We start from the raw sequence: 17,152 nt of genomic DNA on the forward strand, positions 1-17,152 counted from the left end.
CGGCTCGTGGGTGGTAGAATCCTGGCTTAGGGTCCCGGAGACTTGGCCTACAGGCACTCCTCCCTTTTCACTAATTCCAGGTGGGTTACTCACCCTTTCTGGGTCTTAGCTTTCTCTTGTATAAAATGAAGTTTTTAAACTGAATTATGGGGGGAGGTCTTTTCCTCCATCCCCAGTAGTCTGAATCTTCCTCAAATCCCTGATACGGTAGGAGTGACATTAGGTTATGCACACATAGTTAGCTAGAGTCCAAGATTCAGAGACTCTGTACCCCTAAAAATGTATGCAAACTGTAATGTGTGTGCACACATGTGAAAACTGACATCTGAGCATTTTTCTGGGCATGGCCTTCTTTAGCTTTGGAGAGCAGGTCTGAGATCCTAGGTTAGTCACGAGCCTTGTTTAGGCCTCTTCACCTTCAATCTGGACGACAGCAACAATCTCCAAACTGGTCTCCCCACTTCTTTCTATTTCCCTTCGATCTATCCTCCACCCAGCACACAGTGTATCCTTCTATAAAAGGCAATGCTGACTTGGTCATTCCCCTACTTAAATCCTTCCACTGGCTCCAGTTGCCTAAATTCCTTGCATGGCATTTAAAGTTCATCATAATCTTACCTAGCCTTCTCCTCATACTCATATCCTGCCACACCCTATTTTCTCTGACCTCAATCCCTTCATATACCCTCTGCCCTGGCCACGAGGAACATTTTGCTGCTTCCTGAATGCAACGGGCACTTTCACATCTCTCCTCCTTTGCATGGGCTTTCCTGTATTCCATCAGGCAAACTGCTGTGTAGGCTTGAAAAATCCAATTTAGTGTCACACGTCAGTGATGTCTTCCTGACGTACTCCCAAATTTAGGTGAATCCTTCTACGCTCACACTTCTTTTTCATAACATTTATCCCACTATATTGAAATTGTGTGTTTTAGTGTCTGTATCCCCAATGGATAAGAAGTTCTTCCAGGAGAAAGACCAAGTTTCCAATTGACTTGTTAATCCCCAGTACCCAGCATAGGGCCTGGAAACATGTAGCACCAATAAAAACTATATAAAAAAAAAAAAACAAAACAAAACAGAAAAAACAAAACTATGGCCCTGGCTAGGGTGGCTCAGTGGATTGAGCACTGGCCTGAGAACCAAAGGGTTGCTCATTCAATTCCCAGTCAGGGCACATGCCTGGGTTGCAGGCCAGGTCTCTGGCTGGGAGCGAATAAGAGGCAACCAATCCATGATTCTCTCCCTCTCTTTCTCCCTCCCTCCCCATCTCTCTAAAAAACAAATAAATAAAATCCTAAAACTGTAAAATAGTTCTGGCCGGGTAGCTCAGCTCATTAGAGGGTCGTCCCCATCTTCACTCGTTAGTGTAGTCCCCAAGGCTGTGGGTTCAATGCCTGGTCAGAGCACACATGAGAAACAACCAATGAATGCATGAATAACAAATCGATGTTTCTCTCTCCCTCTTTTTCTAAAAAAATCAACAAATAAAATTTAAAACTATGTAAAGTAATCAGTAAATTAATGAAGGAGTAACTCTATGAGTGATCAACGAGCGAAGAGGCTGAGGAGGAACAGTAGATACACCTGAACAGGTTCCCCAGGCCCCTTTCCCCCCTCCCCCAACCCCTCCCCGCTATAAACTACATTTCCCAGAAGGCCCCGCGTCCCGGGCATGCGTGAGGGAGCGCAAGGAAGCTGCGACGCGGAGTTTCACTCTGGCTGTCTTCCCTTCAGAGTCCGAAACGCGGCCGAAGTCGTGCCCAGGCCGAGCCAGAGCTGCAGCCCGAGGGCGGCGGTGCCCTCATCCTGACCCCTCGCCCTCTTTAGCTTGGTGAGAAGGGAACGTCAGGCCACCTGCTGGTCGCCAGTGTTGGGTCCTAGGGAGCGGCAGAGACTAAGCTGAGCTGGGACCGGAAGGGGGCGGGTGTGGAAGTGAAGGAGGGGTGGGCTGGGCCGGGCTGGAGAGGAGTCCGGGAATGAAGTCCGGAGGGGCATTGGGAGGACTGGTCTCAAGACTGGAGGTCTCGGAGGTGAGAGTTGGCGCTGGGAACTTAGACTGGGTGCTGAGTGGGAGAGTGAACGCCGGGGTGGAAGCCAAAGCGCTAGCAGGTGGAGGGCGCAGACCCTGGGAATTTGGGTCGGTGGGCGGACCCCTCACCACAGGATTGGGAGGAGACGGTGATGATATTGCCCCCGGGCTGCCCGTTAGGGTGCGGGTTCTGCTGGACTCTGCCTCCAGCGGAATGACTCATTGGAGCGGGTTCTGTAATTTAGGGGACTTCGCCTCCTAACTCTGGTTCTCTGTCCCAAGTGGGGTCCGCCTTCCGGAAGCTCCTGTTTCCAAGGACCCTGCGTTACTTTTTCGGGACGTGTGATGTATGCTGAAGAGGACTGAGGAGAGTTTTTCTGGAGCTACCTTTCATCCCGCCTTTATTAGCGAGCTCGCTACTGGCTCCACTTCCCTAAGTGCGAGTAGGAGTGGAAATAGTGTGGACCTTTAACAAACTCAAAATGTTTCTGCTTACCATCCCAGCTCATCTCCAGTTTTAGAAGGCGGATTTCCTGGAGGCCAAAATTAGGCTTTTACTTAAACCATCAGAGTAAATACAACTAGGCCCCATGTTCATTGCTGTGTGATTTTGGCCAAACGTTTACTCTTTCTGGTGTGTTGATTTCCTGGCTGCCTACACTGCAGATTGGTTTATGAAGTCCTTTTGGGCTTTTGTATGAAAGGGAAGGGTTCAGGGGTTTTTTTGTTTTTGTTTTTTTTACAATCCCCTTGATTATTTGAGTGGGTAGAGGAAGACTCCTGTACCAAGACTCCTGTACCGTCTGCTCTGCCTAGGGTGTTGGAAAATAAATCAGGTGGTTTCCAGTCCTTGCTCACAGCACACGGGCCCAACATCTGCACGTTCATTTTCACTAACTGCTGTTTCTCAATTTAAAACTTGATCATCTTCTTCCTTACTGGCAAAGGTGCCTTGGAATTCGTGTCGCTGAGTCAGCAAGCCTTTCAGATTTGCCTGGTTTGTGTTGTCTGCATTTTATATCAAGATGGGAACTCGAACAAGTCATTCCTCTTAAGGATCTGGTGTCTCCATCAAGAAGGGACAGTTTGCGCCAGCTCTCCAGAGAGAAAAGGTGAGAGCCATGGGGACTCTACATCTCTGCCTTCGAAATCTGGTTTTCAATAGAGTTGGTGGGGGCTGGGGAGGGTAGAATTTGAGGTCTCCGGGATGAAAATGAGCCCTGGAAGTAGGCTGTTGATTACCAGCTCTCTCAAATAAATTCACATGGCCTCTTGCCAGTGGCTTCTCCCGTTTAACCAGTCTCAGAGGGTGCTTCTACATGGTTTGCACTGTAAGACATGCTTTATAGGATATAGGACGTAAGTCATGATTTCTGCATTTAACTGGAAATTTTTATTTTTTTTGCTACGTGAACCTTTACTGGGTGCCTCTTTTGTGTGAAGCCCCATGCTCAGGGCTGGGATACAGTGAGGAGTAACAAGACCTGTCTTTTTGGAATTTGGTTGTTTGATAGAAAAGACAGACAAACAGTAGACAGTGACAAGGTGTTGTCAGTGTGATATGTGTTGAGGAACAGGGACTCACAGGGCAGAGCCTCCCCCTGCCAGGAAGGGGTAGGAGGGAAGGTGAGAAGGTCAAGAAAGCTTCTGGAAGCTGACAGCTTAAGTGAGTTGTGAAGCAGTGGGACTTAGAAAGTGGGGGCAGTAGCCTGGCAGAGGAATTGGCAAATGCAAAGTCGTGAAGCTGCCTGCATGTCTGGGCCTTCAAAGTAGCTCAGTGGCTGGACAAGGGATGGGTGAGGGGTAGAAGATGCTAAAAAGGTGGGCAGAGGGCCGAGTGCGGAGGGTTTTGTGGACCCTGTCAAGGCACTGGGGAGCAGAAGGGGGGGGCATTTAAAATTTGTACACTGGCTGGAAAGTATGGATTGGATTTTATTGGATTATTCTCTTTGTGACTGTTTCCTTTCACCAAGCCAGCTTCTGGTAAGGGGGAGGTGAATGCGAGATTTTACCCTCAGCTCATTGATGGATGTCAAGAACTGGAAAGGACAGACAGAATGCCATGGAAGTTGATAAAAGGGTGTTTTCTCTCAATTGGGCACACCGGGGCATTGTGGGGGTGCTATTTAAATGGAGCCTTGAAAGTATGGGTCAGGTGAGGCTGGGTGGCCAGGTGAATGGGATTCTGTGTAGAGCTGAGGCCTAGAGGTATATGTGGTAGCAGATCATCACTTAAATTCTTTGGGAGGGGCTGGGGAGAGGGAGGTATAGATGAAAAAGGGTATTGAAGGGAAGCACACTGGCAAATACTATTGATAGGGAGGGACCAGATTGTGATGCGCTTCAGTGTGAATCCAAGGAACTTGAATTTTATTCCATAAATCTGGTGGAAGTGTGGAAGAAGCAGGATCAGAACTATACTGCAGGAAGCTCAGTCTTACACCTATCTCTGAGGTGGACTAGACCGAGAGACAGTGGGGGAAGCCATTGGGAGAGAATAGTTATCAAGGTGAGAGGCATAAAGGTCCCAAGCACATGCTGGCTGAGAGCACTGAGAAGGGAGGGAGGGAGGGGAAGAAGAGAGTGAGCCGTGGCACCCGTGGGGCAGTGGAGGCGGGGCAAGACTCCCAGGTTTTCTCCTAACTGGGTCACAGTGGAGCCAGGGAATCCAAGAGGAAAAGCAGAATTAGGGAGAAGAATGGTGAATTTAGCTTCAGACACATCGAAGGTATATAAGGTGTCAACAGGAAGGGGACTGTGGGCCAGGGAGAAAAGTCCCTGATTCACCCTACACACACCTTCAGGGACTGTATGCCAGGGCTTGTGCTTGGCACCTGGAGTACAAAGATAAGTTAAATGGTCTGTTTTATGTGTTTGTTTTATTTTTTACCTCAGGCTTGCCTATATTTATTTACTAAGTTATTTTTAATGAATGTAGTAAGCTTCTGTATTCCAACCACTCAAAATAGAAGCTTAGACTGTGGTCCCAATACACTAGGGTTGCAGGTTTAATCTCTGGTCAGGGGACGTGCGAGAACCCATTAATGAATGCATAAGTAAGCGGAACAGCCAGTCGATGTCTCTCTGTCTCTCTCTCAAATCAATAAATAAAAGGTGGCCAGCTCCTGCCATGGGGAGCCATGGTAACTGCAGTAACCTGGAGGGTGTGTTCTAGCTAGTTGTTACTGGACAAATATTGAATCTAGGTCAGGTCTGAAAATGTGGCCAAATTTTCTGGTTTTCAAGAAGTTGAAAATCTGGGTTTTAAAAAAATGGTGAATATTTCAATTTTTAAACATCAACTTAATTTTTTTTTTAATGGAAAACTGTGGAGGCCAAGAAAAACACACCTGGCAGGCTGATTTGTCCAGCTTCAATTTCTCTTCTGTGTTGGTGGACTGTGGAAATAGATTTGGGTTTACTTACATCCGTGTATTCTTGGTCAAGTTGCTTATCTTCTTTTGCCTCACATTTATAAAATAGAGGTAATACGTACCCCCCAGGATTGTGAGGATTGAATGAGAACACTTATAGTCAGCCCAGTGCCTGGTGCATAGTAAGCCCTTTGTTGGTAGCCACTGTTGTTACTACTGCAGGTGGTCCAGTTGCTCCTGGCAGAGAAGCAGCAGCAGGCTCTTGGTGCTGGTAGAGGTTCCCCATAGGGGTCAAGAGACCTGTCCCTGGAGGGCTCAGGGCAGGCACCCGCCAGAAGAGGAGCAGTCACTTCCCTTCCAGCAGCCCAGTATGCAGGGAACAAGTCGTGTGTTTGTTGGTGTCCTTATGTCTCAGAAAAGTAGTAAGTTCTGGGTGGCACTGGTTTGAATCATCTCTTTTTAGTACAGTAGCCCCATCTTGCAGTGTTCTCCTATTGTGATAATTTAGGCACCTGAATGGTCAGTTTTATGCATTTTCTTGGGACTCAGGGATGGGGGATGTCTCTTGGCAAGGAGGTTACCCTGGTACTTTGGCAAGGCCTGTTATTAGTGACAACCCACTGGGTTAGTAGCAGCCATTTTTTTGAATAATAATTAAACTTTATTTTATTTTTTTAAATATATTTTATTGATTATACCATTACAGTTGTTCTATTCCCCCCTTCATTCCCCTCCACTCGCACACTCCCTCCCCCACCATTCTCCCCCCCTTAGTTTATAACCACGTGTCTCAAGTTCTTTAGATTCTATATTTCCCCCACTATTCTCGCCCTCCCCCCTATTTATTTTCTACCTACCATCTATGCTATTTTCTGTGCCTTCTCCCCCCTTCTCCCCCTCCCACCCCCCTGTTTCTAACCCTCCATGTGTTCTTCATTTCTATGGTTCCACTCCCCATCTAGCTATCCTCTTGGTTTGCTTTTGTTTTAGGCGTGGTTGTTAATAACTGTGAGTTTGCTGTCCTTTCACTGTTCATATTGTTCATCTTCTTTTTCTTATATAAGTCCCTTTAACATTTCATATAATAAGGGCTTGGTGATGATGAACTCCTTGAATTTGATCTTATCTGAGAAACACTTTATCTGTCCTTCCATTCTAAATGAAAACTTTGCTGGATAAAGCAATCTTGGCTGTAGGTCTTTGGATTTCATGACTTGGAATACTTCTTTCCAGCCCCTTCTTGCCTGGAAGGTCTCTTGAGAAATCTGCTGACAGTCTGATGGGAAGTCCTTTGTAGGTGACTGTCCCCTTATCTCTTGCTGCTTCTAGGATCCTCTCCTTCATTTTGGTCTTGGCTAATGTAATTATGATGTGCCTTGGTGTGTTCCTTCTTGGGTCCAACTTCTTTGGGACTCTCTGAGCTTCCTGGATTTCCTGAAAGTCTATTTCCTTTGCCAGACTGGGGAAGTTCTCCTTTATTATTTGTTGAAATAAGTTTTCCACTCCTGGCAGTTTCTTTTCCCCTTCTGGTACCCCTATAATTTGGATGTTGGAATGTTTAAAGATGTCCTGGAGGTTCCTAAGCCTCTTCTCATTTTTTGAAATGTTTTTGTTTCTTTTTTGAAATTTCTTGTTTCTTCATTCTTTTCTGGTTGGATGTTTTGTTCTTCCTTCTGGTCCACTCCATTGATTCTGAGTCCCAGTTTCCTTTTTCCATCGTTATTGGTTCCCTGTGCATTTCCCTTCATTTCAATTAGTTTAGCCTTCATATGTTCCTCTAATTTGTGACTATAATCAACCAGTTCTGTGAGCATCCTGATCACCAGTGTTTTGAACTGTGCATCTGAGAGGTTGGCTATTTCTTGGTCACTTAGAGTTATCGGCTCTGGGGCTTTGAGTTCTTGAGCCATATTTTGGACTGATTGTGCCTGTTATGTATGAGGAGCGGAGCCCAAGGTGTTCACGAGGGCGGGGCAACCCAGTTGCTGTGTTTTGACGCTGTACATGGGGGTGGGGTCAAAGGAAAGCAATGGCGGGCCCCTCTGCCGCCTCCCGCCACCTGGGCCACGCGTCTGTCCCACTGCTCACTCCTCTGCTGGTCTATCTGCACGTGAATGCGTGACCACGGTCAGCCTGCCCCACACCCTCACTGGGTCCACACTGCTACCCCGGTTGCCTGAGCACCTGGGTTGGGGGATCTTTCCTGCCCAACCCTGCTCTGCTGCTGTCTCCGCCCCTCTTACCGGTCACTGTTGAACGGTTCATTGTTGTTGGACTTTCGTATAGTTCAATTTTATGTTCTTTGGCTGCGTCATTGTTTACTAAACCTTTGTTGTATTCAAACTTGGTTGTGGGAGAAGGCACAGTGTTTCCACCTACGCCTCCATCTTGGCAGAAGTGCCTAAAGAAATTTGTTTCTGATAATAGACGTTATACTTTCTCACTTCAGAAAATGTGAAAAGTTCAGATATATAAGTAAAGTTGAACAGAAGGTCTCTTGTAATTTCTCTACTCAAAGACAGCTATTGTTAACATTTTGGTACATTTTTATTGAGTTTTTTTATGATTCCCTTTTACCTAGTTAAAATAATGTTATGATAAATATCTTTATATCAAAGTTTCTCTAAATCTTCTTAAATAGGATTTTAAGGTTGATTTGAGAGAGAGAAAGGGCAGGGTGGAGAAAGAAAGAAGAAAAACATTTATTTGTTGTCCACTTATTTATGTATTCATTGGTTGATTCTTGTATGTGCCCTGACCAGGAATCAAACCCACAACCTTGGTATATTGGGACAACACTCTAACCAACTGAGCTACCTGGCCAGGGCCCTAGGTAGATTCTTAATTATTGGGTCAAAGCAAGTGAACATTTTTAAACCTCTTGATACATATATTACTCAGCTGTTTTCTGGAAGAGTTTTATCCTTCCAGCATTATGAAGTCTCAGTATAATATTGCCAGCAATGAGTTTTGAAATTAAGTTATTTTTACTACTTTACTAGGCAAAAGATAATATTCCATTGTTTTGAATTTGTATTACAAGCCACATTTCTACTAGAGTAGAACATTTCTTTGATGTGTTTTCATGTAGGATTCGACCTTCCTGGGTGGGAAGGCTTCCTGACTGTGCTCGGGTGGTGGGCAGTACTACAAGAAGTCTTTGAAGGTCATGCTGTAGTTACAGGTCATGCCCACCATGTCAACTGACAGGGTGTGGAGTTTCAGGCCAGGCGTCTTGAAAAGAGCCTGAAAGTGAGGCAGCTTAGAAAGTAGGACTTGAAGTCTCCTGGTGTCACTGGTTTCCAATCCGTGTTCCTCAGAACTCTTCTGCTCTGCAGAAGAGCTTCCTGGGACTCCTGGGAAGTGGGAATGGAGTCCACCTCAGTGTCAAAAAGAGTCACACACAATCACAGTTGGGGAAGGGTTCTGCTGGAAAAACCATTCGACCACCTGAGTAGTAAGTAGAGCTTGGAGAAGGGAAGGTGACTGTCCCAAGGTTGCTGAGCACATGGGAGACCGCGAGTAGAGCTCAGTGTGTATGACCTGAGAGGAAGGGTCTGACTGCTGTCTTCATCTCCCCTCGGGACAGCAGAGGCAGGACAGACACTGGCAGTAGTGTGGGCTAACGGGTGAGCTGCCAAGTTCAGGCTTGGGCCAAGCCGTTACGTATTTTGGTGGACTTTGGAAGAATCAAATGGGGCCCTCTCTCACATGTTGGGAAGTTGACAGTCACTCACTCTGAGTGTAAAACGGTGCCCAGGGCCATTTTCCCAGAGGCCACAGCTGTGGTGGGATCCATGTATGTGGTTCACCCACCCGCAGGCCCACAGGCAGGATGATTTTCACATTCTTGTGCCATCTCACGTCTTGTTCTAAAGCTTTTCTAAATCCTCTGGGAATAGGAAGGTTTTTGGACACATGCAGTGTTTTTCTTGCAGTGAAAACACCTCTGTGGTAGAATGGCCAGGGTTCCTCTGCACCTCAGAGGCGCAGTGGTGTAGACAGGGACTCACAGCTAAATTCTGTGAGAGAATACAAGGAAAACAGGATGGGTATTTGTGTTTGTTTGGTTGGTTTTTGGTCAAAGTTGTTGATATTAAAAGAAAATTTTTTGTTTTATCATAAAAAGTAATATGGCCACTGTAGGACATGTACAAGTGTAGGTACAGGTAAAAAAAATTATGTAATTCCATCACTGTTAATTAACATTTCACATTGGTCCTTCTGGGCTTTTAAAAATTACTTTATAGCCCTGGCTGGTGTAGCTCAGTAGATTGAACATGGGCCTGCAAACCAGAGGATCAAGGTTCAATTCCTAGTCAAGGCACATGCCTAAGTTGCAGGCCAGTTCCCAGCAGGGGACACACAAGAGGCAACCACACATTGATATTTCTCTCCCGCTCTCCTTCCCTCCCCCTCTAAATATAAATAAATAAATAAAAATTTTAAATTATTTTATATAAGGTAGAAAGAACATAGGTTTTATGAAGTCACAGACTAGCCACCTGACCTTAGGTAAATTCTTAATTTCTTTTGGCCTCGGTTTCCTCATGTGTAAAATGGGAATAACTTCTACTTTCAAAGATGGTAGAGGATTGAGAGAACTGGATGCCAAAAGCACCATGCACTGTGTGTGCCACATAGAAGGTGCTCAATAAATGGCACACCCACCTGCCTGAGAGCATAGCATGTGCACTCACATAGCCTATATTTTTGATTTGTCGTGGGCATCATCATAGGTCTATAATCTTTTTGTAAACATTTGTCAGGACTTGTAGTCCATCATTAGAATATGCCATAATTTCTTTAAGAATTCCATTGTTTTAAGTCCTGACTGGTGTGGCTCACTTGGTTGGGCATCATCCCACAAAGCAAAAGGTCGTTGGTTTGATTCCCGGTCAGGGTACATGCCTGGGTTGTGGGCTCAGTCCCCCATTGGGGCATGTGCAGGAGGCAGCTGATTGGTGATTCTCTCCCTGTTTTTCTCCCTTCCTTCCCCTCTCTCTAAAAATAAATAAGTAAAATATTTAAAAGAAGAGTTCCATTATTTTAAGGTGTTTTTGCTTCCACATTGAAGCTTTTTCCCATGGCTAATTATAATAATAATTTTCATAATTCATAACACTAAATAGGTCTGTCATTAGGAGCTAAAACAAATTAGGCTTTTGAACCGCAGCTCCCAGTAGCTGAGTCGGTAGAGAATGGGTGCATTGACAGGGCTGCTATATGCACGCAGTTGCTGTGTTCCAGTGGAACGCCAGTGGGCGTGTCTGGGCTGGGCCTCAAATGCTTGGCCTCTGGAGCAGAAGGTTCTCCTTTCTTTTGTCCTCTGGTGCATGAGACCCTCTGGGATACTGGGCATTGAAGAGCTGCCCCCCAGCTTTGGGTCAGCCCTGGCTCTGCCCACAGGGAGTTCCTGTGCCAGTGGGAGGTAGACACTGAAACTGAGGATAAGCGGAATGCGCAGTGAAGGAGCTCGTGAGGGTGGAGGTCAGAGCGCTCAGGAGGAGGGTGCTGTGGTTGAGTCTTGGAAAGATGGGCATGTTTTCTTGGGGGCTTCTCTGGAGAGAGGGCAGGAGTCTAGATACATGCATCAGTGGGATCCGTGGCTTGGAGGTGCGAACTGGCTCTGAACGTCTGGCACTCGCTAGAATTTCATTTGACTAGACATAAGGTGGGGGTCTTGATATAAGTGGGGACAGCACCGGGCACAGAGGGGCTGTGTGCCATGACAGCCTTATCTCTGGGTCTCCAGGCCCTCCAGACAGGGTCCGGGCCATGGTGGGCCTGCAGTCTATGGAGACCAAACACTTTCATGAAAAGCTTTATTTGAGTTTCTCAGGCTGTTTGGCAGAGTTCTCTGAGTTGGTTGATCTGGGGATGTGTGGACACACTATGTGTGCTGATGTACAGGAGGCGTGTGCTGCCTGAGAGTTGAATGATGCCTATCAGGAGTTGCCAGGAGGAAAGTCCAGGCTCAGGAGTAATTGACCCTGAGATCGGTCCTGTGGTTTGTACCTGGATGTGGTTCCAGAGACTTCTAATTGCAGGCACTGAGCTAATAAGCTAGCCTGCCCGTCCGCCCAAGGGCATCCCAGGTCCCATCCTCCAGGCGCAATCTGTGCTTCTGTTGGAGCAGTTGGCAGCTCAGTGGCGGCCCTGGCACCCACAGGTGTACTCAGTTGTTGCAGGCCTGACTCATTGCCTGTGTGCTCATGCCGTGTGGCTCAGTGCTGCCGTAGGCTGCCACTCCTTACCCAGACTTGAGGGGTGGGAGGTTCTGGAGTTGAGAGAAGGGAAAGGGAGGGAGGCCAAGATTTGCTGATAACTACTCTGTTCCTATTTCTTTGCTGGGTGCTCTATACACATCTGTGCTTGAGAATAGATGTTAATATCTTCATTTCCAAATGAGAGGGAAAGAAAGCAAGCTTGGAGAGTTTAGGTATCTTTGGCAGAATGATACCATTAGTAGAGTAAACCAGCGGTGTGTCAGTGCCAGAGCCCATACCTGTTTCTTTTTGCATGCTGCTCCAGATCTACCTCCCTTGCGGGGCAGTGGCCTTGGCCTTCTTTTTGAAACTTTGGTGGTGTAGTGCAGTCTTAGGGACAGTGGTGAAAGCCCAGGGTCCCAGCTGTATTATTAGCCGTGTAAGGAAGTCATTGCAACTGCCCAGGCCTCAGTTTCCTTATCTGCAAAATGGGGATAAACTTCAGTGTCTGTACTTCAGGGGTTTGTATGGGAATCAGAGTAGATGGTATGACGGGGAACCTGTTGGCACCAGGCCTGTGTGAGCATGTTGTAACAGGACTTGTGATGCGGGTTCCTCTCTCCCTCTGTCCCTCTCTCTGAGTTGGGCCTGTGAGTGGAGCCCATGGTGGAGTTTAGGCTGATCTTTCTTCTCTACGGAAATGGGCATCAGAGCCAGATTGGGCTGGGTTTGCTCTCTGTGCTGACACTTAGCAGTATAAATGTGACCTCCAATAACAAGACTTTTGACTTCTTTGAGCTCTGGTTTCTTGACCATGAAGTGGAAAAAAGAGCACCTGTTAGTCTGTTAGGCTTAAATGAGATGAGTACATTTGGCGTTTGCCACTAGACGTTTGTCTTGCCCCTCTCACGCTGTGGGAGCTGGTGCCCTGGGGGCTGCTGTGATATAGCAGTACATGCACAGGCTCCTTTTCTCTTTCAAATAGTTGCGGGTACTGAGGGTCATTGTCCCCCTTCCATTCAGCTGTGTTTGAACTAACGTGTCTGTGACACTATGTGACAAAGCCTGTGCTGGGGCTGGTGATTTGGCTGTGGACAGAGCAAACTTGCTGGGTTGCTGCTGGTCGCGGGAGGGACGGGTAGAAAGACACAGAACATTGTCATACCTGTACATGTTTATGAACATAGAGTTCTGGGCGGTGCTCTGAAGAAGCTCATGTGCTGGGTGACCGGGAAAGCTCCCTAAGTAACAGGCTGGGCCTGAAGATGAATAGAGTATACAAGGGAAGAAGATGGCTAGAGTGACTGGGAGAAGAATGTCTTAGAAGATGGGTATAAAGTCACTAGACCTGACCGCTGGTCAGTGAGGCCCAGGAACAGAGAGTGAAGTGCAGAGGGGCCAGGCTTCAGCAGCCAGGAGATGTTAATGTTTATCAAGGGCATCCTTCACGGATAATGATGTTTCCTGGGGCAGCCGGGAGACTCAGGCGGAGGTAGGACCTGTGCTATGAGTCCCAACTCTGCCATTGAGCCCCTGGCTGTCCTTGAGCCTCGGTCCTTTTTGAGACACAGCTGTTTCCCGTCTGTAGCATGGAAAACACAAACAAACCTGCTTTGGAAACTGTGGAGTCCTCACAGAAGTGTAAGGGGTCATCATGGCCTCAGTCAGTAAGGGACTTGGGGTGACTCATGAAAATACACATAGTGAGAAAGGATACATTTAGTAGTGGGTCAGAGGGAACTTACTGGAAAAAAGACAGACACTAGCCTGATAATCAGCACATAAAATCACTTCACTGTATCTTCCTGAATGTTTGTGGAGGTAGGTAGGCTGCTTGACTGTCTCTGAATTCTTCCTGGCTGCCTGAGCAAAGAGATAGGATCAGGTGCTTGATTCAAGATGCCTTAAGGTATTAGGGGGAAAGGTGACTGGCAAAGCACAGTTTTTCCCCTGCACTGAGGATGACTGTGGTAGGGCCACTGTGTGCATTGGTAATTGCTTATTTGTCCTGTTTACAGGTCTGCTGGAAACACTGGGCGATGAACTGGAGACGCCATCCCAGAGTGGTCTGAGCCTTTTGGGAAAGCAGAGGGAATCCTGGGGAAGATGGCCATGGCCCCAAGCTCTTCCCTAACTCGGGTGTACACCAGCCCTATGGCAGTGGCTGTGTGGGAATGGCAGGATGGGCTGGCCACCTGGCACCCCTACAGTGCCATTGTCTGCAACTTCATTGAGCAGCAGTTTGTTCAGCAGAAGGGCCAGCGCTTTGGGCTGGGGAGCCTGGCCCACAGCATCCCCTTAGGCCAAGCCGACCCCTCACTGGCCCCTTACATCATTGACCTCCCCAACTGGACCCAGTTCCGCCAGGACACAGGTAAGACACATCTGCTTCTGGTGTGTGTTCAAGGACCTGCTTTGGGCTGGGCGCCATGCTAGGCGTTGCAGCTACAGAATTGACTCCCAGAGCATAGTCCGGTCCCTGAAGTGCATGCCATTGGGAGGTGGGTGCTTTGAATGATAGCAGGTATCACACAATGTGAGATGTGCAGTAAGCCTTCACTCCCTGTCGTCGATAGGTTCTGTGACTAAGTGAAATGATGTATAACAAAACCGGTTTTACTACAGGCTAACTGATATAAACAAGAGGTAAGTTCTTATGGCATCTCATCAACATATTAATGAAACGACCTTAATTTGAGTCCCTGCTGTACCTCTTGGTAGTAGAGGGTGCCTTGGGAACATAGTGCAAAGGCCCTTCCGCCCCTTTCCCCCTTGTTTTCCAAACCAAAAATGCCTGCCTCCACCTACAGAGATTTGAGGCTCTCACTGGCAGGTGGCGTGCCGTGGTAGTTCAGACAGCCTGGTGATGAGTTCTGGCTCCAATGCTCCATAGCTGTGTGACCTGGGCAAGTTGCTTCATTCTCCTGTGCACTCATGTTTGGTTTTATTGTGTGTTTTGATCACTGACTTCCTCCCAGAGCTTGCCCTGTCCCTGTACTCCAGTGATTCTCAACTAGGGGTGATTTTGTCCCCCAGGACATTTGATGATGTCTGGAGATAGTTTTGATTGTCATGACTGTGTGTTGGGGACTACTGGCAGCTTGTAGGTAGAAGTCGGGGATACTGCTAAATGTCCTACAGTGCACAGGGCCAGCCCCACGACAAGAAATTATTGGCCCAGAATGTCACTTGTTTCAAGACTGAGAAGCCCTGCTCTGGCCCCCGTAGCAGCATTCTCAGGCAAGTGATCAGGGTTCTAATCAGTTGGATGTAGACAAAAGTCCCTGCTTCATAACGTTTGCAGGAGACTGAGAAAGATAGCAAACTAGATGGTGCATAAGTCGTGTGTTATATTAACATAAGTGTTAACCAGGGCGTGGAAGTGTAGTGTTGGGAAACGTTGATTTGCAGTTTGAGCTTCAGTGACACTGGCAAAGGAGGGAGACAGACCTGAAGGAAAGTCAGGAGGGAGGGGCAAGTTTTGCAGTGCTTTGCAGTCTCTCAAAGGGACTACTTTTATTCTCAAAGAGGGAACCATGGAGCGATTTGGGCCGAGGAGTGACGTGATTTGATTTGGGGTTAGGAGCAGCCCCCTGGCTGGGGTGGGGGAGGCCAGGGCTACTGCCATGGGGAGACCAGGAGGAAAGTAATTGTGGTGACCATCTTTTGGCAAGTGCTGTTGGAAGCGTGGCCTAAATTTATTTGTTTCTTTTTCTCTTTAATCTTCAGGTTTGATTTTATTAAGAATGTAAGCTAAGCGCAGGGTGTTACCCATTTTTTTGCTATGTGAGAAAGGGAATGGTACATCCATGAAAGAGAATTATGTGACCATTAATGAGTTTTACAGAGTTTTAAAGATATATGCTCCTGGTATGGGATATAATACATGAAAATAGCAAGGACATTTCTCAGTAGGATTGTCAGCTACCTTGAATGTATGTGCCTAGAAGACTGCATGGGAAAAAATGCATTGCAATATAAATCGTGTGCTTTCCTCTTGGTATTTGGATTATGGATGATTTAATTTTCTTTAGACTTTTTTATTTTCGATTTTTTAAGTGAGGCTACGTAAGTTTCATCATTAGAAATATCTTTTAGCCCTGGCTGGTGTAGCTCAGTGGATTGAGCGCGGGCCTGTGAACCACAGGATCGCGGTTCGATTCTCAGTCAGGGCACATGCCTGGGTTGCAGGCCAGTTCCCGGCAGGGGACACACCAGAGGCAACCACACATTGATATTTCTCTCCCTCTCTCCTTCCCTTCCCCTTTAATGATAAATAAATAAAATCTTAAAAAAAAAGAGAAATATCTTTTAAAGCCTCGTTGAGTCTGAGTCTCAGCAATTCTTTGACCTGAGCTTCTAGCATCCCCCACTCCTGCCCAGGAGGATGGACCCCCTCCTGATCCCTTTGGGCTGCAGATTGTTTACCTAAAGAGAACTGTCCATCCTTTACCCAAAATTTGGAAAGAACCACCAATGCCAGCCAAATGGTACCATGACCCTATGTACAGTGTAATTATATTTGTTTATTTTGGTTATAGACAAAATAATTTTTAAACTCTTTTTGTTTTGGGGATACTAGCATATTAACCATCTATATGTAATTACTCCTTATAAAACAGGCACCATGAGAGCTGTGCGGAGACACCTGTTTGCCCAACACTCAGCCCTGGGCCGAGGCATTGTCTGGGAATGGATGAACGATGATGGCGTCTGGATGGCCTATGAAGCCAGCATCTGTGACTATCTAGAGCAGCAGGTGACCAGGGGCAACCAGCTCGTGGACTTGGCGCCTCTGGGGTACAACTACGTCGTCAACTATGCCACCCACACACAAACCAACAAGACTTCAAGCTTCTGCCGCAGCGTGCGGCGTCAAGCAGGGCCCCCTTACCCAGTGACCTCCATCATTGCTCCCCCGGGCCACATGGGAGTCGCCTGCTCTTGCCATCAGTGCCTCAGTGGCGGCGGAACTGGCCCTGTGTCAGGTCGCTACCGCCACTCCATGACCAGCCTTCCTGCATACCCCGTCCCCCAACCTCCCCAGAGGACTGCTGTTTTGGGCACCCACCAGGCCTTTGCCCCATACAGTAAGCCCTCACTCTCTGGAGCTAGGTCTGCACCCAGGCTGAACACCACCAACCCCTGGGGTGGTTTGCCAGCCTCCTTGGGGAACCAGCTGCTTTACTGCTCCAGCCTCTCCCACCTGGGACCTCAGCACCATCCCCCAGGATCATCCACTGCCAGTGGAGCCAGGTATCTTGTTTTATTGAGAATCACTTTGTCTACCTGTGTACCCTGTCAGCCAGCTTAGGTTTTTGCTTTTACTTAGTTGGGAGGACTCACCCCAAAACCTGCAGACCTGGCACCTGCTTTCTTCATTGTTTCTGCTATGTTGTCTCCTGTGTGTGTGCGCTACGTGGTGTCACAGCCGTCCACAGCCTTGCAGTGCACAGAGCCTGACCTCTAGGACTTGAGTGCTGGTAGTTGCCACACAGGTTGGAACCTGTAATCTCTCCATTCCCTCAGGAGATCTAA

At 47.4% G+C, this 17,152-nt stretch overlaps 1 protein-coding gene across 3 annotated transcripts in view; it reads left to right on the forward strand.

Moving 5' to 3' along the window:
- Positions 1-1,688: 1,688 nt before the first annotated feature.
- Positions 1,689-17,152, forward strand: part of DTX2 (deltex E3 ubiquitin ligase 2) — a 37,236-nt gene continuing 21,772 nt past the window's right edge. For 2 of the 3 annotated variants that reach the window (XM_037054810.1, XM_037054812.1), the window contains exons 1-4: positions 1,689-1,833; positions 2,979-3,143; positions 13,633-13,988; positions 16,237-16,870. In XM_037054810.1, coding sequence (XP_036910705.1) covers positions 13,721-13,988; positions 16,237-16,870 — 902 coding nt within the window. In that variant the 5' untranslated portion in view covers positions 1,689-1,833; positions 2,979-3,143; positions 13,633-13,720. Of the gene's footprint in view, positions 1,834-1,930; positions 2,033-2,978; positions 3,144-13,632; positions 13,989-16,236; positions 16,871-17,152 lie in introns of those variants that run through there. The other variant, XM_037054811.1, reaches the window with a different exon arrangement.

This window comes from Sturnira hondurensis, unplaced genomic scaffold (assembly GCF_014824575.4).
Source record: "Sturnira hondurensis isolate 20B ecotype Veracruz unplaced genomic scaffold, ASM1482457v3 Scaffold0008380, whole genome shotgun sequence".
NCBI lineage: Eukaryota > Metazoa > Chordata > Mammalia > Chiroptera > Phyllostomidae > Sturnira > Sturnira hondurensis.